General features: G+C 39.1%; 1 protein-coding gene across 1 annotated transcript; it reads left to right on the top strand.

The window, feature by feature from the left end:
- The first annotated feature begins 1,716 nt into the window (after window positions 1–1,716).
- hk1 (hexokinase 1) lies at window positions 1,717–26,326 on the top strand. The gene is made up of 21 exons (XM_059346092.1): window positions 1,717–2,061; window positions 9,414–9,576; window positions 13,899–14,047; window positions 14,146–14,265; window positions 14,683–14,778; window positions 14,934–15,033; window positions 15,175–15,358; window positions 16,373–16,528; window positions 16,654–16,741; window positions 17,028–17,173; window positions 17,404–17,596; window positions 17,689–17,800; window positions 18,098–18,246; window positions 20,108–20,227; window positions 20,987–21,082; window positions 21,168–21,267; window positions 21,359–21,542; window positions 21,748–21,903; window positions 22,143–22,230; window positions 22,743–22,888; window positions 24,462–26,326. Exons 1-21 carry the CDS (start codon window positions 1,999–2,001, stop codon window positions 24,607–24,609), a joined length of 2,757 nt encoding a protein of 918 aa, XP_059202075.1. The 5' UTR covers window positions 1,717–1,998; the 3' UTR covers window positions 24,610–26,326.
- The last annotated feature ends 590 nt before the right edge of the window (window positions 26,327–26,916 follow it).

Below are 26,916 nucleotides of genomic sequence, written 5' to 3'. Positions count from 1 at the left end.
CTCCAGAGAGGCTAGACAACAGACAGCTGTTGTTGTTGTGTTAATGACGTCACGTCTGTCTGAAAGGACAGTGGAGCCAGAGAAAGTGGCTGACCGCTGGGTCTGAGTGACGGAGTGACGGAGTGAGGAACAAATCAGGTGCAGTTTGTCATCAACACAGTTATGGAGTTATGAATTACTCTTTATTTACCATGACAAATAAAGAGTCAAAACATCTGGACAGTGATCCCACACTGTACAAGTAGCCTCACACACAAGGAGGTATAAAAAAATATGACAATACAGTTGTTATTAAATGTCAAAACACGGGCCTTCATCCACAGTCACATAGAAATGTAAACATGCCCAGATATAAGATCCATGAATGACATGCACACAATTTAGGTGCAATGAATACCTGGATCATCCACTGCCAGCTATCGAAGTAGCTAAAGAACTCCAGAGAGCTTCAACTCTTATCTATACAGAGATGCGAGATAGTTAAAGATGGAGTGAGTTATAACAAAAGACTAAGTAAAGTGCAAGAGCGAGAGAAACATAGAGACACAAATGGAGTGTGGGACACATATGCACACACACACGCAAAAATATACACCGCCTGGCCACTTCATTAGGTACACCAGTATTTAGTAATACAAAATAATCCAACAGCTGAACAGCTATGAATTCTACTTACTACTTTACTTACTACTTACAACTCTAGTTTTTCAAGTTTTGTGCACAGTCAGAAATGGAAAAATGCTACTGTATGTTTATTATTGAGGTGACAGTGGATGTTGGTGGTGATGGTGGTCCTTTCTATGTAAATTAGGTGGCCAAAATATAAGAAACTCATCTTAGTATATTTCAGTCCAGTTCAACACCATCTCCATAATGAAGATATAGTTAAACTAATAACTTTCTGATGTTGCCAATAAAAACTGTATTGTATTATTGTAAGGGCAGAATATATGGATGGAGATGTTGTATTTGATCACACACATTACATTATACAAGTAGACCTAATCAAGTGGACAGTCAGTCTATATATACTGTATGGCTAAATCTCTCCAATGTTTCCTCTATTCCTCTATTGCTGACCATCTTCAGTGCTTCTTAGGAGGGATAACCATGTTAAACAAAATATGAATCATACCAGAGTATTTTTTACATATTTTCAAATGTGTCTGGAGGGAAACTTGATCTCTTGCCACACCTTTCCCCACAGGTAACACTGGCACCATTGCTCCCTGAGCTATCATATTACCCATCTTTACCAAAGCTGTGTATAAAACCGTCCTTCAGAGTCCCCTCCCCTTATTCCCCTTCTTCCTCTTCCAGATGGCTCTTCAGTGGAAAGCTATAAAGGGCTTTGACTCAAATTGTGACTGTGAGTCATTTTCTCACTCACAAGAGTAAAATGCTGTGTAACTTTATAACTTCCTTGGAACCGTAAAACATGAATTCCCTCTTTACCTCATTTCCCCTTGCCTCCCTCCACCCTCCCTAATTAGGCAAGCCCTCTCTTTCTCCTTCTACCTCCTCCATCACTGAGTTTGCCTCCAAGGCGTGAGCAGGCAAGCCAATCACAGAAAAGAGGATGTGGCACTTACCCCCTCCACGGCCACTCACGCTCTCCAACCAATGGGCTCAGAGGAGGTGGGCAGGGCTCATGTTTTGGCCCTCCCTGCTCCTCTGTCTCTCTGCCTCCTGCAGCTAAACTTGCTGTCTCACTCATGCTTCCTGGCTTCACTCACATGCTCAGAGAGGGAAGAGTCTTAGCAGCACATGAAGAAGCTCTGGCTATTTTAAACTACACGGGATTGGACTCAGAATAGTTGTATATCTCTTGCGGCGTGTGGCAGATCGTATGTACCAAGTAGAGCCAGAGCAGAGTTCCTTTGTTTTACCTTTATAGGATTTGCCTCCATCTGACTGTAGGTGGTTGAGCGTGTGTGACACAGAGTGTGTGTGTTTGTGTGCGTCTGCATGTGTGTGTGAGAGAGAAACAGAACCAGGATGATTGCGGCTCAGCTACTAGCCTATTACTTCACTGAACTCAAGGATGATCAGGTCAAAAAGGTGAGTGCTTTTTGTTTCTATTGCCTTCATTTTTCTCACTTTGTCTTTGAGTGAGTGAGGAAGACTGATGAGGAGAACAAGCAGAAACTGAGACAGAGAGGAGAGGAGAACATGTGTCTGTAGAGGTCATTGAGTTTACCTATACTGCCATCATGATAACTTTGCTGTAAGACTTCAGTAAAGCACATACCAGGAAATATGTGATGCGAAAAAAACTCTTCAAGGAAGTGAATGAAACACAGATCATGGTTGGAAGTGCAGCAGTCCTTGGACAATCTTTGAAATGTGTTTCATTGTAAAATTTACATCAGTGAGGCTCAGGGATACGTGACAAACTGCTAAGGGGCGTGTTTTATAGTAAGATGTGACACATCAGTGTGTGATTGTTGCCGTGATGTGAGTTTTCAGAGGTGTGGCTAAGAGGAAGAGAGTGAGAGGTGACGATGAAGGGACAGATGAGCAGAGGGAAGAGGAGGCAGAACTTGACAGGAAGGAGTGAAGTTTATTTAGGGGTCAATTACTTTCTTTTATGCTCTTGTTAAAATGATACTTTAACTTTAATCAGTAGAGCCCAGAGTACAAAGAAGAAAAATAGCTAAGAGGCCTTTAATTCGGTTCAGTTATTCAGTATATTTGCAGTCTTTCAACAGTTTAGCAGTCTAACAGCTGATCAATTGACATGATTATACCACCATAATAATGGAATATATTTTCCTCCTTTTTTTCAAAACATGACCTACTCCACATTTGCCCTGACTCCATGTCCACATGCTTTATGTCTTGTTAAACACACCTGTATTAATAAAGTGTGTTTAATCTAAAAGAATGAGGAAATAATTGGTATGAGGGCAATGAAAAAAATATCCCCAATGCTGATCTTTGTAGCTGCTTTTGGTCGGTTTTAAAGCATGATTGAATATGAAAAAGTTCAAGGTGAAAGAGGAGAGTGACATGGGCTGCGCACCATGAATGTCTGTCTTTCATAACTTCTCAACTGAGCAGCCCCCACTGTAAAAAGTGTCTAAAACTGACTGGAAGTCAGTCTCCTTTAGGGCAGTGTGTGTGTTTGTGTGTTTGTGTGTTTGTGTGTGTGTGTGTGTGTGTGTGTGTGGCAAATCGAGCTTTCCAGTCAGTCGGACTGGAACAGTTCCCAGTACTTCTTGATTTGAATGTGCCATTAAAAAACAAACATGCACCATCCTGTTAACTAGTACCATTTAACTGTCAATATATAGGGTGGCTTGTTCAGCAATCTTTCTGTTAAGATTATTTTTGTGGCATTTTTCATGCTTTATTAGATAGAGACAGAGATAATGGAATGAGGAGACGTGCGGTAAAAGGACCTCAGCCTAGATTTGAACCTGCATCGAGGACTGAAGCTTAGTGGTTTGAGTCTACCAGTGAGCCACCACAACGCCCATTGGTGACCAGTGTTACTCAGATTTGAACAATATTTATCAATCACTTTTCAGCTATTTGAACTGTTCATCAATTAATGTCAGTTTTAGCTAACCATTTCAACCATTTATCAGTTAACATTACTTTAGCTAACGCATTCATTAATGCTAGCAAACCAACTTTTTAAACTGTATATCTAGCTAACTATTTTAACAGTTTCTTACTTTAAGTTATTTTAAAAAAATGTTTAGTTACCTCTTTATGTCTACCGTCATGCCTGTGCTAGCTTGCTAGCTAGTTTTACATACATAACGGCAACATTTAGCGTTCTGGTGTTGCAGCTGACTGGATGTAAATATGTGGATATAAATAAAATCATTATTTATATTTTTCGAATATGTTGAGTTATTCGAAAATCTTTCCATGTACCTCCTGGCAGCTATAGAGTTTCCTTAGTTGGGAATCACTGGCAGAGAGTAAAACTGAATACTGAATAATATATTCATCAAATATGATTACAAATAGTCTATATGTGTCATCACATTTCTTATTGTTTAGTCATTTCCCTACACTAGTGGTAATGTCTTAATCAATTTTAGATTAAATGTGTATTTATTTCAAAGCCATGTGTCCACATGTGCTTTTAACATTTGGTGCAGGGTCCCTTTAAGGTCGCTTCCTGATGATGTCACATGTCATCACCAACTGCAGATTCTGCATAAAACGCTGACTTTTTTTCTTGTATGAGAAAAAGTTCACAGCTATTGAGCTTCCTTCCTCTAATTCCCTTGCCACTTTCTCTGTTCAGTTAAGTTGAACAATACACAAAGACGATACACAAATTTGTCAAACCAGAGAAGACATTTCTCATCAGCCAGGATCTTATACAATACAACACATCTCCCTTCCTCCTTTACTCCTGCTCTCTTCTTCTCCCTGCCTCCCTAAAATAGGCCAGCTTTGAACCATGTGACCGTAGGTAGAGAAGGCTTACACACAAACACACCCACACACACAAACACTGTACCAGGTGTGTGCTATAGCTTTTCAAAGAACAGGTTTTGTCCAGACCTCGATATCAACCCCTCTAGTCTTGAAATTGTGGAACAGGATTTGAGCCACCACAAGTGAAAGTAGACAGATAATCTCATCACTAATGTGCTTTCAGACGAACTGTGCATAGCTGCAGTTGCCAGGGAGCCGCAATCAGCTGAGTGCGTCCCTACTTCGCTCAATCCACTGCAGTGTCCTTGACTGTACTCTTTGATACACTGTAGGCTGTTAGCGGGCATCAAAAGCAGTGTTTCTGTGTGTGTGTGTGTGTAGGTTATAAGACGGGAAGGTGCCAGAGAGGGCAGTGTAGAGGACAGTATTTTTCCACATGGCAAGGCTGTTTGTGCACAACGCAGTGCACACGTACATACACAATGGAGTCGGGTTTCAGTGCTTCCTTGAACTAACTCGCCGTGACAAGGGGGACAAGGCATTGTTGAGAGGAGGAATGCAAACAGAGAGTAGAGGGAGAAGGAGAAAAGGGAAAAGAAAAAGAAAAGGGGAGGGAAGGGAAGAAGAGAGAGTGTGATCTTTTCCTGTAAGCTTCAGGCGGTGTCAGAGAAACTTGTGTGTCAGAGGTGTGTTGAGGGGAAAACATGGCCTTTACTGATTCATGTGTACAGACTCACAACCTACAGAGGCCTCATGTCACCTTAGTGAGTGGGGGAAAAGTTGGAAACTCCTATTTTGGTTAAAAGAAAAACCTATCCAATATGAATCATACTTGTGGTGCACAGTGTTTTCTGTATTCATGCAAGGTGTAAGAATCCTTAGGAGCGATAAGAGCTGATATATCAGATGATACCCTGCTATAAAAATGCTTAGGCATGGTTTCTAGCTGCAGAGTGCTGAGTCATAGATGCTAATTTCTTTCCTGCAGCAGGAACTGAATTTATCCTGAGTTTAGTGGGTTTCTATCCATTTGTTGTGGAGAAATGTGGACAATGCCTGATTTTAATCCTCCCCTTTGTCACGGAGCACACCAGAGTCAGCCAGTAAGACATTATTGTTATTGAAATAGACTAGCTAAGAATCCATTCTCATACAATAAGCTGATTAGAAACACACTAAAGATCCAAGTTAGCTGAGAATACTGTCAATAATGCTCATTCTGTGAGTAAAAACATTATTAAATTGTATTGTGTTTGGCCATGTAGTTTTCATCATACTGATTCATTACAACAAGGAGCAAGAAGAAGCTGCATGCAGCGGAATATCACTGTTAAGAGTCATGAGAAGCAGCACTGGCAAACAGCAGCAGTGTAGTGGCAGTTGGCATGAGCAGAATGGACTGGCAGCCTAAATAACTGATACTTGAATGGATCGGTTTACATCAGCTGACAGCGAGAGTGGTGCACATGACCTGCACTGAACTTATACATGCTTTGTTTACTCATTCACAAAGACAACAAAGTGAAATCGAAGTGAAAACTTTGAATTATGGTGGGAAAGATTTCAAAAGACTGGACTCACTGAACAACTCAAGTTGGAATGTTTCATTTAAAAAAACAGTTCGCAATTTACTCTTTCTACATAGGCTATAAAGTTGATACATGATATACTTTTTGACAGAACATCTTAGTCACAGCAAGCATTACTTTAGGGTGTGGTAACTTTGAATGATGGCTGCTTGCTGACCCAAGGCTTCAATGTTTGTCTGCTTGTCAGACACTTCTATCATTTAGCACACACGGGTTGGATGAACTCCACCACGAGGACTGGTGAAGCAGTCACAGACTGCACAGAGCAGCAGACTACAGTATTGATTCCCAATGGAATCACCAGCACTGGCAACCATTTCACATGACCGAGATGCATTTGTTCCAATGTCCGTATCACAAATATCGATAAATGGAACTTTAACAAGGTTTAATTTAAACAGGATGTCTCGGTACAGGACCCTGTAAAGTTTGTAGAAACTTTCTGGACCTTCTTATTTCTTTTTCAGCCATAGGAATAAATGGCTTTCACATTTATACATCACACAAGATTTTTCTATGCGGAAACTGCAGATATTTGTTGTGCAATAGCTCGTACCCTGCTCTGCTTTCATTTCCTCATGTTGGACAGCTGACCTAGGTTAAACAGACCACATGTAAAAAAGGCACCATGTCAGATGAGGGCAAATCAGCAGGATGCTAGTTGGCTTTCAAATACAGTCAAATCTCTTGAGGGTTTGCCACTTTGTACTATGTGTCAGCTCTATCAAGACTTTGACTCAGTCAAAGAGTTTCTTCAATAAATAAAACAACTTAATTATTTGGTTAATCTGTTTTGTTTTGTTATATTATAAATAGTCAATGTATTGTTCCTCTAAGAACATATTCTAAAAACATATTTTGAATACATTCAGCTTGTGACTGGTATAAGTGCAGTGTTTATGTGTCGGGGAAGACGGAGAGTAGAGAGATATGCAGTGGTGTGTGTGTTTATGGTGTAATTGAAATAACAGATGCTGAGGGCAAGCTCCAGTGTCATGAAGGGAAGACGTGGTCAAGAGCAGACACGTCACTGCCGTTAAATGACCTCCTCAAACCACTGACTACATTGAGAGGTTACATTTACGCAGCTGCGGCCTCCTGTGTGACAAGAACAAGTGTTAATGAGCTTTCACCCCAGAGGCAGACTCCACATTTAGACAGAATATGCGGAATGTGGCACCTACAGAGTAGTTGGACAGTGTTGTATCTCTCTGTCCACGTTGACTCACAACTTGTTTTATACTATTCAAAAACGTCTGCATGGTTAAACAACAGGTTATTAATGTGTCAAACTCACTTGTTAGTGTCTATTTAATGTGTGATGAAAGCCAAATTGACCCCTTACAGTGGCAGAAATGTATCGTCACACTCTTTACTCACATGCTCTAGCACAGTGGTGTTCAACTTTATTTCTCAGGGGGCCACAAATCTGGAAAGGTGAGGGCCCAGGGGTCGGACATGTCCTTGAGCAAATTAACAAAAAATATTTGAAGGCCTTCTTTGGGTAATTAGATAATTAGGCTGTGATATAGCCACAGAAGTAAACATGTTTAAAACAAATGTATTCTGCAGCACATAATAATTGGGTCAATTTTGACCTAGCTACATCAAAGCTTCTCCTGTAAACCATTATCGCCATCTTTCTTGTTTTCTGTCTGCTTCTCCATCTTCTAATTCATTTCTGTTTAACAGAGAAAAACCTCAGTTGACCTCCACCAAATCCATTCAGTTTTATCCAGTTCTCTTTATCTCTCACAAATCAGAAAACACAGATAGGCCTATAGTCTACTAATGAGAGTGATTTCACTTTGTTCACCTGGTAATGGCAGAGAAACTTTAGACAACAGCTGCATTCAAAAGAGGGCTTTTTGTCATCAATAATGCATGTTGTGATTGCACAGGGGCGCTTTGCTGGTTTGAAAGGATTAATGGTGACAAAATGTCCATTATTTATGTGATTCCATTCTTCTTAGAAGAGGTAAATGCTAATTTCAACCTTCATGTCAAACACACTGTACTTGTCCTTTCGTGTCGGACACACATTTTCTGTACTATAAAACCCATTTATGTCACCAGCAGATATAAAATACACCCACATTGTCCTGGACCAGTTAACAAATACAATAGCTGAACTGGAAATACAATTAATGTGTGACTCCTAAAGAGGAAGTCACAACATTCCTATCTGATGTCTGTTACAAAGAGTAACACTAGTAAATTATCACATGGACGTCAGACTACTCACTGGCATTGTTGTGTTGTGTGTGAATAGTAAATCATGTGAGCATGTTTGTGTAATGAAGGCTCAGTATTTCATGTACATCACATATTCTCATATTTTTGTTATGGAAGTCATGAACATGACTTTTAACCCGAGTTTTGTGTCTGTAACATTGAGCTGTTGGTGTGCAACACTTGTGAATAAAGTAGGTCTTTGCATCATTAAAGAGTGTGATGCAACAAAGGATTGTTTAACATCCTGTTCCTGAAAGGCCAGACAGCTCAGGCTGCTGTGAGCTCTTTCTGCAACAGTTTGCACAGTGGGCAGTTTCAACAGGCAACCTGACTGGTCACGATATACTGTATGTGCTGGACGTGCTGATAATTTCTTGAAGGCATACCTAGTTGTGCTTTATCTTCTATGACTGATACCCTTATGGTGACCAGGCAGACAGTATGACTTTTTTCCCACTTGCTATTTGTTTGTCAGAGACTTCCCTTTAGCCTCATCGCTGTCATACTCGTAATAAAGTCACAACGAACTCTCCTGTGTAGTTATGTCTTGATAACAGCACTGAGCTACTTCCTGGCCTCGCTGAGTTTCATGCTGATGATGCTGTGCTTTTTATTGGACCCTTTTTTATGGCTCTGATTAAAGCTGGGGTCAATCAGGTTAGGGAGTGGATTATCTTCATTGATGACTAAAACATTATGGGATCTGTTTATAGTATTCATGTTCTGTAAGCACAATGATGCATTGAATATGACTTTCATTACCACATCCAGTAAAAACCTCAGTGACTGAAGTAGACATGAAATGGTATGAAGAATTCTAAACAAGATAAAGCTACCCAAAATGATCACTGTTGTCCATATTATCATAGTTTTGTTAAGATGTTGTGAAAAAGTACTCATACACTCCTTTTATAAAGTCTCTGTGTCAGACAGTATTTACCCTGACTTCAGTAATCAAACATAATTTTGATGATAATTTCAATTTGAAGTGGTAATACTTATAGTTGGGAATCTTACCATTGTTTATTGTGAAACTGGTAACGGTGTCAAAGTGGTGTGTTTATTTATGTAGTGATGTTGATATGCGAGACATGGATTTTATTAGTACTGATGTGGTTACAGATTGATGTTGAATGGTTAAGATTAGGAAAATTAATGCTTCTTTTTCATGTTTGTTCTTTTTAGATCGATAAGTACCTGTACTCCATGCGTTTCTCTGATGAGACCTTAAAGGAAATCACGCAGCGGTTTCGGAGGGAGCTGGTCAAAGGACTGGGGAGGGACACTAACCCCACTGCTGTGCTCAAGATGCTGCCTACTTTTGTGCAGTCAATCCCTGATGGCTCAGGTTGGTAGCTTATTTTATCCCTGGTTGGGTTATGAAACTTTAATTTTTCTTTTTTATTACTGTATGAATGAGTGACAACAAAGTTAAGGCTGCACAATTCAGAGAAAAAATTAAGAGAGGATTACATCATATACATTCATTATTTTCCTCTCCTCTTTCTTGGCCTTTCACGTCATGTAGTCTGTCTTTGCTATCCAGCCAATAAAGGTATCGACACAACAGAGATAGGAGGTTTTGCAACCACACAGGTGTTGGTGGTGTTGCATTGAAAATATTTAGTATCATTAAACTGAGTCATGTAGCAACACATCACCAGGACTGTGTATGGATAGAGAGAGCAAAGTTTGTGTCTTACATAGCTGTTGGGCCTTGTCCCAGCGTGTAGGAGACGGGGAGAATTGCAGTAGGAAGTCACTTGCATTAATGAAAAGTGTCCAACTGACATGAAGATGTTATCACAGCACAGTGCTAACATGCAGGTCTTATACAGACACTTCTGGTGCTGTGATGCTTAATCCGAAGTTCATCTAGCTGCGAGTTAAGATTACTCACCACAACAGTGTGTGTAGTTAGATTAGCAGCAGAATCGCTTGTGTTGCTTGATGATAACAATTAAAGCTGTTGAACAATATAATCCTGAAAGATAAAGCCTTGCTGATGAACAATTGCAGAGAAAAGTGTCTTGTCGGAAATGGGCAACAGAAAGTTCCATCATCTCTATCATGTGGCATGGTAGATATTGGTAATATTGATCTAACCTGAATCCAAAAGGCAAAACTACGAGTTTCCTCTTGGTATATTCACATATACAATGCTCTCTCCCTGTCATTATGTCTTTGTCTTCTGCATGCTGTCTCAGTCTAATCTACCGCAGTCGTTCTGCCCTTGTAACTCAGGTGAATGTGAGTCAAAATTTGCTCACATTTTGTACGTGATGTGCTTTGGGAGGAGAGTGTCTGTCCGCTTTAACTGAGGGTCAGATTTTATTACCTTAGTCAGCTGAATATTGATGGACGCAAAGCTCTCTCTCTCTTTTTCTGTCTCCTGCTTACATGCAAACACAGGTTGGCACAAAAGAAAACTTAAAACTACTTTAGTCTACAACATGAGAGCTGTTTCATCAGAGATTAGCACTAATACTGCGGCCATTGTTGGACAAGACAGTGCCAATGATAGCAAGAGTTACTAATGTTAGATCTTTATTCTAGGAATGTAGGATGTGGACATCAGTGGCTTCATCGCATTATATAGTTGCGTTGTTCATCTGTCCCATTCTCATGAATGCGATATCTTAGGAACGCCTTCAGGGAATTTCTTGAAATTTCTTCACAAACGTCCACTTGGACTCGAGGATGAACGGTTTGATTTTGGTGTTCAGAGGTCACTGTGACCTCACAAAATCCATAACTCAAGAATTAATATGCTGATTATGACAGAATTTCACACAAATGTCCAGTAGGATCAAATAACGTGATGACATTTTATATTCCAAAAAAGTCAAAGGTCAACCTTGCTGTGACATCATGAAAACAAAACAATGTTCTGGCCGTTATTCAACACCTTAACTCAGGAACAAAAGAGGTCGGAAACTGAATTGTTCACTAATCTTGATTGTGTAGGTCTTCTGTGCTGCCTGGTTGATCATGTGTGTCAAGCACAAGTTTAGATTTTGTAGTTTCTTTGCATCACATCCACATTTGAAGCATTTTTCTGCTGTCACGCAAGTTGGGACAGACCCAACTGTAAACTGGTTTGTGAAGGCATACAGCTGCAAGGTGGTGATTATAGTTTGTCTTTAGTTTGAAACCAAGATTGCAACGGTTCTGCTGTTAGCAGAAACTAACATTAGAAAATACTTTAGAAGAAGAATTACATTCTTTTAAGATAAATTATGAATTTGTCTGCACCACTGACCTGACCTTGCATTTTAATCTGCACCAAAAGTTTTTTGGCACACGATCATAGCAATGTAAAACTGAATAAAAATGTTTATTATTATTAGAATCTTTACTTTGAAACAATGATCTGTGGCATTTCAAAACATTTTAATCACTGTTAACAATCATCATTGCCAACATGTCAAGACTGAATAAATTGTAAACCGTAAATTAGCTAATATTCAAACATATGGGCTCTCTACACTGCCTGCTGCAACAAGAACAAGAATATTCTAAATGTGTTTCTTGTTTGTTTTATGTAAATGTGCACTTGACATGAAGAGTTACAGTTTGAGTCTGTTTGTACTGTATCACCAAGCAATAAGAGTTGGAAGAAAAGAGGGCGTATGTTAGGAGGTACTGCTTGTTTTATCTCCTCTAATCAAAGGTTGGTATGATCTCTGAGGCACATCACTAATGAGTTATCAAATCAGAATGCTTTGAACAAATTCCCAATTCAGACAGAAAGAAAAACCAACAATCACTGCTTAATGTCGAGTAACCATGGACTAAATATAGAATATATTTCACGAGATTTAAACAATAATGGGTCACACACACATGGTCAGCACGACTGGAAAGTAGAGACTGATCTTGTGTGATGGTTTCAGTCTCCATAGTAGCTAATTGTTGAAGTGAGAGCATTTTTTAACTTGACCTAAATGTATAAAATGACCTGTTGTGACCTCTGAGATAATCACAGCCTCATGAAACAACCACAAACTAAAGACCATTCAGAGGCTGTGTGGTCTTCCAGAACAGAAATAATCACTATACAACTGCCAAATAAGGCCATTCTTGAATAAATCTAAAAAAAGCTGAATGTTTTTGAAACCAAATCACAGCATGAGTTTTTTTTCCTATAGTGTTGCTCGATGTCTTGGTGTCTTCCTGTGATATTTTTGAGGATTTTTTAAAACCAGTAAAAACTAAAAACTTGCTGCAACAACTTAAGAGACATAATTGAGCATAATAATGAACTTCATATGCTCATATAATAAAGCCCTTTTAGACTCTAAACTCTCAGAATAAGAATAGGCATATAACCAAAACACAATGCTTATTAGGGATTTGAGGCAAGTAAAACTTTATACCCTGTGGTGAGCTGCATCTCAGACAGATCAGTGAGATGATGTGGGTCTCCAATGGTTAAACAACAGTTTCAGTTTAATTTCCTTATGAAGCATCAGCCCTGATAAGCTGGTGCTATAATGCATACGCGGGGGTTGAGCAATCATTAACCAACAACCATACAGGAAGTTCATCCAGGAAAAGATATTAGCAAACACATGCTTGAATAAACACACAATTCATACATGCATTACACAGATACACTTCAGAACTGAGTTTGTATGTATTTATTTACTTACGATATATTGTATTTTGTGGAGTTGATAAATGACAGCTTTAGCCCAAAGACATAACTTATTATTGCAACACCTTTTCTTTCACTGCTTTTTTTTCTTCTGCTGCTCATAGACCGCACATTGTGTAACTTCACTTTACTACTCTACCTTAGAGTAATAGTGAGAGCTGTTTTTGCTTGCTAAGCTAACGGAAGGGAGATGTTCAGATAATGCAGTCCGTGTTTAGCTGTCTTAACCCTTTGATGCACAACATATTGACCCCCCTTCTAATGCACAACATGACCCTCATTCATTCCCCATGTTGTTTAATGCTGCTGTGCGTTTCTGTTCTCTATCTTTAGCTCTTTTGAGATTAACTTATTTTATGATTTAATATTCCAAGTATTCTTTAAATATCTTGTTTTTGATAACAGCAGATCATTATTTCCATTTTGCCTCTCACACTTTATGAAGAAAAAAGTTTTTGTATTATTACATAGCTAACTACTTGGCTAAATAGCTTGCAACTACTTAGCCAAGAAGTTAGCTCAGTAGTTAGCTTAGCAAGCAACTTAGCTAAATCCCTAGCTAAGAAGTTAGCTAAGTAGTTAGCTTAGCAAGCTACTTAGCTGAATACTTAGCCAAGAAGTTAGCTAAGTAGTTAGCTTAGCAAGCTACTTAGCTAAAAAATGGATACGGGTCATTTTTGACCCATGTTCTGCATTAGAAGAGTAGTGACACAAAAAGGGATTTTATTAAAAAATGAATAAAGGAAAACATAAAATTAGGACGTATCAAAAACAAACTAATTGAGGAAAACCTGGAATACTGAATGATGAAAATAATTTATTGCAAAGATATAGAACATAAAAACTCAGTCGGGTCACTTTAGACCCATGTGCATCAAAGGGTTAATTAGATGTGTGGTCTTCAGTTATTTCAAATGACATGTTCCTTATGTACCAAACTACAAACTGACTTCCCCCCCTCTCTCTTTCCTCTTCTTGTTTCTCCTTTTTCACTTTTTCTGTCTTGGCAGAGAAGGGAGACTTCATTGCATTGGATTTGGGAGGCAGTAACTTCAGGATCCTCCGTGTCAAAGTGAGCCATGAGAAGAAACAGACAGTTCAGATGGAGAGTCAAATCTATGACACACCAGAGGACATCATTCACGGCAGTGGAACAAGGGTATGTTTATACTGAGACACACACACACACACACACACACACACACACACACACAGTCAGTCTGAGACAACATCTCCCTTTTCCCACCTCTGTTCCAGCTGTTCGACCATGTGGCGGAGTGTCTCGGCGACTTCATGGAAAAACAGAACATCAAAGACAAGAAACTCCCAGTTGGATTTACCTTCTCCTTCCCCTGCCAGCAGACTAAACTAGACGAGGTAAATAAAAGTTAAAAATTGATCAACAGATTTCAATATGGGGGGTACTCATAAGGGAGTGAAAAGAGAAAAGATAAAGATAAAAATAAACAAACAACATAAAATCGCTTGCAGCATTGCACTGCTTTAAATGACCTATTAGGTAACTTGTAACTTGGTAACTTGACTGAATTTTCGTGTTATGACAGATGTTTAATGGGAGAATGAGCATTGTGTCTTTGTGACACACCTCTTCCCATTTATTATCTGTTTTATAGATAGCTTGTAATTACCATGCAGTCCATTTACATTATCAGTTGCAACAGCTGTAATGGAGACCTGATCCTCAATAATAAGAATACGACAGACTCAACCCAACAAAACCAAGTCCCCATGAAGCCTCAAATCTCTTTTCTTTCTTCTTTCTGTTGTCTCCAGGGCATTCTGGTAACATGGACAAAGCGTTTCAAAGCCAGTGGAGTGGAGGGAATGGACGTTGTCCAGCTGCTCAACAAAGCCATCAAGAAACGAGGAGTGAGTCTCAACTTTTGTCTCATTAGATGCCACACATCAATTCTGCAGAAGCTGTGAACTTATCTTTTCTGATAGATCTGATTTAATTCAAACTGGGATGCAGAATGTCACATACAACAGCAAACCTCACTTACTTGTGCTTTCATATCTTTCAGGACTATGATGCTGACATCATGGCAGTAGTGAATGACACTGTGGGAACGATGATGACCTGTGGTTTCGATGACCAGCGCTGTGAAGTCGGCATCATCATCGGTACTACAACAATGAGCATTTGAATTGTCAAGGAATGGAGTGTATTTAGCGTTTTTGCATGTAAACGGAATTCAGAACTCTCCGAACCAATCAAAGAAGCAGGACTGATATAAGCTTAAACCGTATTTCTTTGTGTTTTAGGTACGGGCACCAATGCGTGCTACATGGAGGAGCTGCGTCACATTGACCTGGTGGAGGGAGACGAGGGCAGGATGTGTGTGAACACTGAGTGGGGAGCCTTCGGAGACGACGGCAGGCTGGAAGACATCAGGACAGAGTTTGACAGAGAGATAGACCGAGGCTCCCTCAACCCCGGCAAACAGCTGTAAGTCCAAACTGTTGGTCTTGTTCTTGTCATTTTTAAGCTGCAAGGGAACCACAGAACCAATTGATGATTAGCTGCCAGTTAGCCAACCAGCTGTTATTTATAGAACAATATTCAGCAAATGCTTATGAATTTATATTAAAACAAACAAAACAAAAAAATCAGAAGAAAAAGGACTTACTAGAGATTTTAATCATAGCAGTGATGCACCCCCAGTACTGCTGTTTAAGTGTCTTTAGATGAACGTCGCTGATTTAGGATTCGTGTTTGCTGTTTATACAAGTTGTCACACAAGTCCTGCACAAGTCCTGTTAATGAGAGGTAGAGATGGAGGCTCTTTGTTGGCTCTCTGTCCTTGTTTTCTTCCCTACATGGGAGTTGAAGCAGTTTTTGCTAAAAATATTAGATGCTTTTAGCCTCCCCATGAGAAGCAACATCTGAGTCAGTGTATCAAGTGTGTCCTCTGAATTGAAAACAGGTAGAAAAGGTTTAGCTGCTGAGAAATTGAGCTAGTAATACCTGTAACTATAAGAAAAAGCTACAGTCATGGAAAAAAAATATTAGATCACCCTTGTTTTCTTCAATTTCTTCATTTAATTTTAATGCCTGGTACAACTAAAGGTACATTTGTTTGGACAAATAAATTGATAACAACAAAAATAGCTGATAAGAGTTTAAATTAAGTGCTGATATCTAGACATTTTCCATGGTTTTCTATAATGATTTTGGTTATTATCAAGAAAACCATGGAAAATGGCTAGATATTAGCTCTTAAATTAAACTCTTATGAGCTATTTTGTTTATGATATTTGTCCAAAGAAATGTACCTTTAGTTGTACCAGGCATTAAAATGAAAAAGAAATTGAAGAAAAAGGGTGGTCTAATGATTTTTTCAATGACTGTATCTGTTGGTAAGTAGGGTCAAGTGATATTTATTCAAAGCTCAGGATATAAAACCAGGTGTGTGAGTGTTTGTTTTACCCATCTCTCTCTTTCTCTTTCAACGTGTCATAGATTTGAGAAGATGGTCAGCGGTATGTACATGGGGGAGCTGGTTCGTCTCATCCTGGTGAAGATGGCTAGAGAGGGCCTGCTGTTTGAGGGAAGGATCACCCCCGAGCTGCTAACCAAGGGGAAGTTTGAGACCAAACACATCTCAGCCATAGAGAAGTAGGTCACAGTACATGTAATTTCCATTCCATTTAATTAATTAAGTAGTTCTGTAAGACTGAGTCATAAAACTCAAAACTAGTCTAGTCCATCATTGCTTCTCTGCCTCTGTGTTTCCTGTGTAGGAGTAAGGAGGGGTTGAGCAAGGCCAGAGAGATTTTAACCCGACTTGGTGTGGATCCCTCAACTGACGACTGCATCGCTGTGCAGCATGTGTGTATTGTAGCTTCTTATGAAGTCTTTAATCTAGTACTTAATACTAAAATCAAATAGGAAGAAGGAAATGTAATATTTTTTTTAGCAGGATTGGTATGTGTTGGCCTTTTGATTTAGATTCTTTTGATTGCAAATCATGTTAATTTATGCCACCATTCATTTTGTAAACATATCTGACATCTGTGTTATATTATCTGAAAGTAGTTTACCTGAAATAAAAAGGTCCTTTTTTATTGCAGTGCATTAAGTTTGGATGTCTAACTACTTTTCTCTCCTCATCCAGGTTTGTACCATTGTGTCTTTCCGCTCTGCCAACCTGATAGCTGCCACGCTGTCAGGCATCCTGCTGAGGCTAAAGGAGAACAAAGGAGTGGCACGACTCCGAACCACTGTAGGCATCGATGGATCGCTATACAAGATGCACCCACAGTGAGTGACACAGAATATCAAAAAAAGTGCATTTGTGTTATTCTAAATACTCTATCAGAGTTGACATTTGTTTTATTACCTTTTTATTAAGATCCTTTTTAACAAAAATCACATTGAAAACTTCTATCAGGTGTTTTGAGGCTCACTATATATCATTTACCACATTTATTAAATGTGTTCAAAGACTCAAACACACTGGTATTTATCTATCTGTCTCTTATCTATTTCAGGTATTCCCGTCGTCTTCATAAGACGGTCCGTCGTTTGGTCCCAGACACTGACGTCCGATTCCTCCTCTCAGAGAGCGGCAGTGGAAAAGGAGCTGCGATGGTGACCGCTGTGGCCTACCGACTCGCAGAACACTCAAAAGAAATCAAACAAACACTGTCTGAATTCCGCCTGACGACCGAGCAACTGCTGGAGGTAAGGACACTGCAGTGTGTGTACTTGTGTGTGTTTCTGCATCTCTTGCTGTGTTGTACTTGTGTACTTAACTTTTTTCTAAATTCCTCCAGGTAAAGAAAAGAATGAGAGAAGAGATCCAAAATGGCCTTTCAAAGAGCACTCAGGATGCTGCTACTGTCAAAATGCTGCCAACCTTCGTAAACAGCACTCCTGATGGCTCAGGTGACTCAGCACACACACACACACACACACACACGCACACACACACACACACACACACACACACACACACACACACAATCATTTATTTGTATTTTCCCTCTTATTTGTTTCCCTGAACCTGTCATTTTTCTCGATACCATATGACTGATAAATCTCCAAAATGCACACAAGAACATGGATCATTGCAATAAGATTCTCAGTTATTGTTTTGCAGCATTGTACAAGACATCTTTGTTTGGACATGGTAACTGTTTTATTTATTTATCTTTCTGTTTATGTGCTTTTCTTGTTATCCAGAGCACGGTGATTTCCTGGCCTTGGATTTAGGAGGAACCAACTTCAGAGTCCTTTTGGTCAAGATTCGCTCTGGAAAGAGGAGAACCGTGGAGATGCACAACAAGATCTATGCTATTCCTCTAGAGGTGATGCAGGGCACAGGAGAGGAGGTGAGATCCGTCCATCTTTGACCCATTAATCTGTGTTAAACTGATTGAAGTAAAGCAGACATTTGAGGCAAGTCAGAAGGGAAACTTTGAACTTAACCTCCTGTTGCCTTGTTGGTTCTGTGAAGATTAAGCTAGTTAGTTTGGCGGTCAGGGGTGTGACGCTGGGAGGTAAGTGGATAAATAGGCGCAGGGCAGAAGGTCTATAGGTGGGTGGTAGACAGAAATAGAGATTGTTGGCAGTGAGTTGACCGTCTTTTAAATGTCGATTTGAACTTAACGCTTGTTCACCGGCTGAAGCTAATCCTGTCTGTCACCTTTGGCCTTTTCATCCACATGCTTAGTCCTCCAGTGCATCTCTCTTCCTCCTGACATACACTAGACAGTAAAGTAAAAATACAAATTGAACTATTTTATTGTAACTTCACAGGTGTTTTAACCTATTTGGTCAAATGATTGCCTTCCCTCCTATGGGGCAACTTGCACCCATTTTTGTCTATGGTAGTTTTGCCCTTTATTGTAGTCATTTTGGATCTTGTTGTAGTGTTTTTTTTGTCTCTTTATAGTAATTTTGCATCTCTTTGCAGTTATTTTGCCCCTGTCTATAGTTGTTGTAAGTGTCTGTGTCTCTTTGGAGCTGTTTCACAACACCTTGTGGTCTTTTTCTGTCTTAATTTTTTATGTTTCTTTGTGTCAATTTTGAGTATTCCTGGTTGTTTCTTGTGTCTTTGAGTGTCATTTCGAAAGTGAATACCTGGGCCTGTGTATGCATATTCAATAATCCATAGTCCATCCATGCTATTAGTTAGTGAAATTGCACACTTCCCAGTATAGCTCTGCCCAGCATCAACCTGAGCAGAGTTCTAGTTAGCTAGAGGGAGAAACCCTGAGTGGGTGTGTTTGTATTTATGGGAAGTAGAAATGACTCATGGTCTGTGTCCAAACTGATCACTTTTCACTACATTCCAGTAAGTTGTGTGTCCTCCACTTACACTATGTAGATGACTCAAATTATTTCACAATGCATCAATAAAAGGTAGTTTAGAATTGATACAATATAGTGTGTAGTGAATGAGTAAATGATTTCAGAAACAGCCATAACCTGTTTCCCCTGAGTAAACTCCACTGCAGCAGCCTTTAGCCCAACCTAATGTATGATTATGGTAACTTAAACACTGTATAACATTGGGAAGGAAATGCCACTCATGGCTCTACATACGTCAAGCCTATTGCTCCCCTGGCCACACCTCAGTCGGTGATCTCATAACATATGTTTCCCATTAGCTGTCCAGGACAAAAGATCCGCTGTGACATAACTGACGATCAGAAGTACAATATTCTTGAAAGGCCTAATCCACTCTGAGCGGTGGAGCTCACTTTTCTTACCCATGTGCTGATTTACCTTTTTATTGGTCAGGGTTAAAGGACTGATGTCATACTGGTCATTCAGCACTGTGTCTCTTCCAGATTTAAGAAAGTGACACACATGAACAAGATATTTAACAGGCGTCCACTAAATTCCCCCTCTTCCTGTCACAGGTCTGTACTGCAGCAGACAAGCCAAATTATGTAACAGTTCTATATAATTAAACCTCTAAAATATGTAAATGAAAAGGCTGCATTCACAGTCATATAACACTTTATTAATATGTTCCATAAAATCCATCTAAAGCCTAATGGGATTAGTTATTTTTGTTAATATTGCCAGACAGAATACTAGTCTGGCCAGTGACATGTATTGAAATTTGGAAGTAAAAAACTAATTTCTAAAGACTCCAAATGGAGTAAAAATATGACAAATGTTTTTAATATTAATACTGTAGCTTCACATGCTTCACATATTGTTCTGTCTTTCTTCTTGCAGTTGTTTGATCACATCGTGCAGTGTATCAGTGACTTTCTGGACTACATGGGGATGAAGAACGCTCGTCTTCCTCTGGGTTTCACCTTCTCGTTCCCCTGCAGACAGACCAGCCTGGACGCTGTGAGTGACCTACTCTTCCTTCCTCTCTGATATGCTGAACTGTCCCATACTTTCCCGAGAACTGTAAATCAGCTGCGTCCGCAAAATGTGGCCACTTTTGGAATACTTCAGTCGTCTTGTTGAGCTCATTTGTCTGGCTTTTTATTTTTTTTTAAATCAGTTCATGGAAAATGGTGGCTCATGTGAATTTTTGGCCAAATAAAACAAAAACAAACTAGAAGGGCACTCAGAAAGTGCAGACCCCTTGGTCATGCCTTATCCTGCAATTTTAATTAAAAGTGAAAAATAATTAATATAACCGCCTTGTCATTCAGATCCTCTCCACTGGCCCATACTACACCCTTCCACCTAGTTCCATGGAAATTAGTGCTGCAGGTTTTCCATTATCCTGCTTACAAACAGACAAATGATCTCTCTTTGAAGACAGAAACTGTATTTAGAATACCACTTTAAATTATTTAATTATTTAAACTATAACTGTAACAGAATGCAGTTACTCTTATTTTGCATTTTGAATACACAATCCCATTACTTTTATTCTGTAATATGCTATATATGGTTTAATATGCAGATTTAAGGTAATATGCCCTTAAAGCTGCATATTACCAGATTTAAGGAGAAACCGCAAATGCTTTCAAAATATCAACTTTTCAAGAAGAAGTTTTGTTTCAAACCAACATGAAAAAGTAAACCATGAAATCCTATAAAAGTCCTACAAAAAAAAAAAGTATTACATTTTTCTATTGTATGTGTTTGCAGGGTATCCTGGTGACATGGACCAAGGGGTTCAAGGCGACAGACTGTGAAGGAGAAGATGTGGTGGGTCTGCTGAGGGAGGCCATTAAGAGGAGAGAGGTAGGATAGGACGAGCAGCATCATCCAGTAAAATCTAACTGAATGTGGATGTGGTGTTGCATCATATTATGTGTTTGCTCTTTAGGAATTTGACCTGGATGTAGTGGCCGTAGTGAACGATACAGTGGGAACCATGATGACCTGTGCTTATGAAGAACCCACCTGTGAGATTGGACTCATCGCTGGTTAGTTCACCTTGTTTTCACTCTTTTCTCCTTTTTTATTAATTATCAGTTTTCTTTTATCTATCCATCTAATGAGTCTGTCTGATTACAGGCACTGGCAGTAATGCTTGTTACATGGAGGAGATGAGTAACATTGAGATGGTAGATGGAGATGAGGGACGGATGTGTGTCAACATGGAGTGGGGGGCTTTCGGAGACAGCGGTTGTCTTGACGACATTAGGACAGAGTACGACCGCGCTGTGGATGACTTCTCCCTCAATCCAGGCAAACAAAGGTTAAACCCCCCCCCTCTCATACACACACACACACACACGCACACACACACACACACACTCTCATATCTTTTGCCCACTTCCTTCATGTCAGAAACACCTGTTGGTATATTAACCCTTTATTTCCTTATAAATGGCTTCCATTATGTGTGGATACATCTGTATGTCTGCTCATGAGCATGCTTTGTGCTTGCACGTGTTTTACAGGTATGAGAAAATGTGCAGCGGCATGTACCTCGGCGAAATTGTGCGAAACATCCTGATAGATATGACGAAGAGAGGATTCCTGTTCAGAGGACAGATCTCTGAAACACTGAAGACCAGAGGCATCTTTGAAACAAAGTTCCTCTCACAGATAGAGAGGTAAGAAAATGAGCAATTTGTCTGTGCATATTCAGGGATGTAATCTGTAATCTGGTCTTTTTTTCTCATCTTTTCGAGCTGTGAGAGTGACAACATGAGTCCCAGTAGTTTGCACCTTATTAGCATCTCTTGTAGCTCGACATCTGCAACAAATTATCTTTGCTTATTTCACCTTTTTGCGATGGATGTTCTTATCCATTTGAATTGTACTTAACCTCTATCTTTTCATCTTCCTCCAGTGACAGATTGGCTTTGCTGCAAGTGAGATCCATCCTGCAACACTTAGGCCTGGACAGCAGCTGTGATGACAGTATCATAGTCAAAGAGGTAATGTATAGCAAGATGCATAGTGTATACATGTAGTGTAAATATTAGCACGCGAGCATGTTAAGTAGCTAAACCAGTCTCATGCTCAAGTTATCTAAACAAACTTTTGACCTTTATTGCACCTCGAAGGGAGTTTGGAGACCTTGATCTAGACTTACTGTAGAGTTAAATCAACGTCTCTAAAACATTCAACAAAATTCAAACAAAACCTAAACATTTTAGCTTTCACAAAAGTAGTATTTAATGCAGTGTTGTTATATTACACTGCATTAATTTAGCTCCGGGTACCTAATAAACCTGCAACTGAGTGTATGTACTAACTCTGTGAAAGAGTCTGAACAACACAATACATTGTTATCAGCTTGTCTTGTGAAAGAGGCAGAACAGAACAGAAATGTTAAGTTATATTTATTTTCAATGTTTGCAGAATGATATTATATTGTTTGATTCAGAAAACTGTGGCACCAACAGTCTGCTAAGTGTTGCAATAATAATATTTCATTGTTTTTCAGGTATGTGGAGCAGTGTCACGTCGTGCAGCTCAGCTGTGTGGGGCAGGAATGGCAGCCGTGGTGGATAAGATCAGAGAGAACCGAGGACTGGACCATCTAAAGATCACTGTGGGGGTGGACGGGACACTCTACAAACTACATCCACAGTGAGTTTAATTCTTCATCTATAGAATTAACTACTCACTGTTTACACCAGTGCCTGAGAAACAAAGATAAGATGTAACCAGCCTTGTGTCCTTATTTACATTTGTTCTGGGCCTATCACAAAAACTTTTTTAATTAAAGCCCTCAGATGTGCATGGAGAAGGTTGGGATGCGTGGGTCACAATAACAGGACTTTCACCCAGGAGACCTCTCATTTTAACCCAAACCACAATCTTATACTAAACTTAACCTCAAAGTTACGTAACAAATTCATGTATATTCACCCAAACTGTGATCTTTAAACACAACCAAGTAGTTTTAGTGCCAAACATAACCTGACTGCGACACTTTCAAAGTGTTAATTGTAGTTTTAATTCAAATCACAATGTTAACAGCATGTTTAAAACATTATTTAATCTTGGGAAAATGCGTAAATGTAATGGGGAATGCAGTTTTGTTGTATGGGAAGGTAATTTTTAGCAGACGGGGTTGGAAGTAACGTAGTGCCCAGGTCATTCAGTCGTAAAGTGAATTGAAAGGACTTGTTTGGTGGTCTTGTGGAGATCATGACATGTTTACCTTATTGTGTTGTATTTGTCTATCCTTTTGGGCAGAGATTACACAGCAGAAGACAAGCCATTGTTAAACAAAAGCAGGCTCAACCAGTTGTGGAAAACAATCATAATTAGAGCTTCTAGCTATTACTGCTCCTTAAATGTTGTCATGAGAGTTTTCTTTCTCATCCATCTCATGATAAATGTGTTATTATCAATGTTGTTGAGTCTCCCAAAGCAGTCGGGCAGAACATCACTCCAGCTGATGACAGTGTTCATGTGTTACCCTTTTGTATATCTAAAAAGAGAAATCACAGATAGCATATAGAGAACTGGTTGAATCAGACTGGCTTCGCTCTCTAATGAGTTATACTCTTGTATATTCCCAGGTGATTAAAGTGTGGCTATGAATTTATACCCAATCTTTATGCAGTCCTTGATAGTAGCTATTTGATTGTGCATTGGCATTTTCAAGATGGTTAAACCTAAATGTATATAAAAGGCAATAAATAAATCTGTTTAGTATTCCAACTTCATACTTCATGTACATAAAGAAAAAGTCAATTCATGTAACAATAAGTAAATGATTGCCCATTAGCCCTTGTGCCTCACAAGGGACTAAAATACAGACACTCAGACTCTTAAGATCAAAAATATTCCCCACTGAAACCCATAAAACCACATTACAGCATAAAACCATTTCTGCTTCCCCTGGCTTTAAGAATGTTATTAATCATGTCCTGTTAGTTTTAAGCACCCGCTATACACAAACTGTCTCCTTTTCGAGATGAATGGAAATATTCTTCATGTTAAGCTAATAAAACCAGAAGAGTCTATTTTTTCTTTTGCCAAACAAGTCCTACTGGTTTTCTTGAATGTGCCATTTGCTGTTTAACTTGTCAAACAGTTGCTCTCCAGTGCCGTAGTTTTACAGCTCCATCCTCTAATTGTTACATTTCTTGCATGTTCATTAATTAATTCACTGTTTAACATGTTGTCAAATCTTTCTCTCTCCATCTAGTTTCTCAAAGGTCATGCACCAGACAGTAAATGAACTGGCTCCTCATTGTGATGTCAACTTCCTGCTGTCCGAGGACGGCAGTGGGAAAGGAGCTGCACTCATCACAGCCGTGGGCTGCCGGATGAGACAGGAGCTGAACAACAAATAGAAGATATCTCTTCTGTTTCACTATTAGCTCCCCACTTTCTGTGTTTCCCCTCTCGTTCTCCCTTCTGTTTTTCCCCCCCTCGTCTCTTATCCTTCTGAATCCAAACAGTCCAGTCAGCGTTTGATGCTCCTGTAGCTGCTTTAGCCGGTCTACGTGACAGAACAAGACAGAGATAGCTTCCTCTGCTGTGTTAGCTAGCAGAAAGTCAGGCACCATGTTGTAGTTAGAGTATGTTTGATTAACCATTGTAACAATACCCAGACTCTTAAGGTTTTTGTGATTTCTGAGGTGAAACCTATCTATAGAGATAAAACATGCACATTCAGCTCCTGAAAGAAATGTGCAGGGCAGAAAAAAGACTCCACATGCTCCTTTGACGCTCCTATGAGCTGTGTATCATCGCCATCTGGAGGATTCCTCTGATAGCTGCAGTCTGTTACAATATACTGGAGAACAGTTGCAAGACATTTTTTTGGAAAGCACTGCAGAGAAATGTTCATCAGTATGTTCTGTGGATGCAGGAACATAAAAACACTGTTTTAGACCAAAGTTTCCAAAGTGTGTCTGCTGTCGCTACAGTAAGACTTAGGTGGTGATATAAAAAACGTGTAATGAGATGAAAGGGAATATTTTGCTTTAAAAATCTTAATATCTTACCCAGATATAATACAATATGTTATACATACATTGTTGCTATTTATTTTATTTTTGTATTGGGAGATGTTGAAAAATATTGCTGTTGCAATTATAAAGAGGAAGCCAGCGTCAAAGTCCCCTCAGCCGGTAGCTGTCCTGTAGGGAAGGATTTAATAAAACACTTCAGGGCAGAAAGGTGACAAAAAATGGGGGACTTTTTCTTATCATGCTAGATCTGAGGGAGAGTCACATGCTTGTTAAATGTGCAGATTTGGTCTAATTTATGACAGCAATCCTTATTCTACTCTAATGTGCTCTACTGTAAAATATGTCCAAAGAGCTGTTGTATAAGTAGAAATCCTGTTGTTAGTTCGAATCGCAGCTGCTGATAAAGTTGTCCTTGTTGTCTTAAGAAGTGCTGCTCATCATCACAGTGAGACTTAACAGTAACAGCCATGAAACGGGAATGTGGTGCTAATGTAGATGCCAGTGGAACAACAATGGCCAAATGGTGTAGCTTAAACTTTGAGGGGAATTTTAGAAATGTTGGAAATAAACCTTCTCTATATATTCTGTCACTGTACTCCTAAAGACTCAGGGGAGTGTTTAAAGTGAACTACTGTATGACTCATTCAAGTTACACAATTCATGCAAAGTCATATTTATTTTTATCTATAATAAAATCAAGTAATCATGTTATAGCTGTTGACATATTTTCATATATAGTGGATGAATCCTAGCTAAGGGTGGCTCTGTGAGATGCTACAGTACATTTTACAGCCTTCTGTGTAGTTAAAAGTCAGATTAGTACAAACACAGCCTGAAGCAGGCACAGCTCAGAAATCCTATGAAATGACAATGCAACCAATTTCCATCCCTACTCAAACTGCCAGGATACAGAGGACCAGACTCATCAGCAGGTCTTCAAATGTTTTGTTCCACAAAGCAGTAAAATAGTCTGACAGCCAGCCCGACATCACACAGACACTTTAATCTCTTTGCTTCTGCTCACAAAACCCAGACTGTATCTGTCCAACACTGTCAATCAATCAGTCACCAAATAAAGACAAACCTGTGTTAATCAAGTGTTGTAGTTTTTGCACAAAAAAGTTTGCACTTACAGATTGTGTTCAGCAGTGGTGGAATGTAACGAAAGTACATTAATTTAACTCTGTAGTTCAATTTTTGATGTACTTGTGCTTTACTTAAGTATTTTTATTTCATGTAACTTTATACGTTTAATTCACTGCATTATGGGGTAAATATTGTACTTTTTACTCCACTACATTTATCTGCCAGCTTTAGTTACTTTTGAGGTCAAGATTTAACCTGAAAAAAAAAAACATTTCAAGTGATTTTTTTTTAAATTAAATGTCATAACAGTATTAAAGTAGTTAAAAATGAGCCTTACCTTAAGGAAAGGAAATGCTGCTTACATTAATGCATCAGTAATAATAATCTAATTTATTATTAGATTATTATAATATAATATAATAATTAGAATACATACAGTACAACAAAGTCCTAGGTAGGTGTGAAAAAATGCTGTAAAATGAGAATCTTTCAAAAATAGAAATGTTGATAATTTATTTTGATCAATTAACAAAATTCAAAGTGAGTGAACAGAAGAAAATCTAAATCGAATCAATACCAGCATCAATTCTTCTAGAC

Source organism: Centropristis striata, chromosome 2 (genome assembly GCF_030273125.1).
Source record: "Centropristis striata isolate RG_2023a ecotype Rhode Island chromosome 2, C.striata_1.0, whole genome shotgun sequence".
In the NCBI taxonomy this organism is placed as follows: Eukaryota; Metazoa; Chordata; class Actinopteri; order Perciformes; family Serranidae; genus Centropristis; species Centropristis striata.
The sequence above is the reverse complement of the archived record's forward strand: the minus strand, read 5'-3'. Positions and strand labels throughout refer to the sequence as shown.

Coding starts and splice junctions, on each gene's coding strand:
- hk1 (XM_059346092.1), top strand. CDS start 1,999: ATGATTGCGGCTCAGCTACTAGCCTATTACTTCACTGAACTCAAGGAT. Junction 15,359..16,372: donor CTCAACCCCGGCAAACAGCT/GTAAGTCCAAAC, acceptor AACGTGTCATAG/ATTTGAGAAGATGGTCAGCG. Junction 22,889..24,461: donor CTCTACAAACTACATCCACA/GTGAGTTTAATT, acceptor CTCTCCATCTAG/TTTCTCAAAGGTCATGCACC.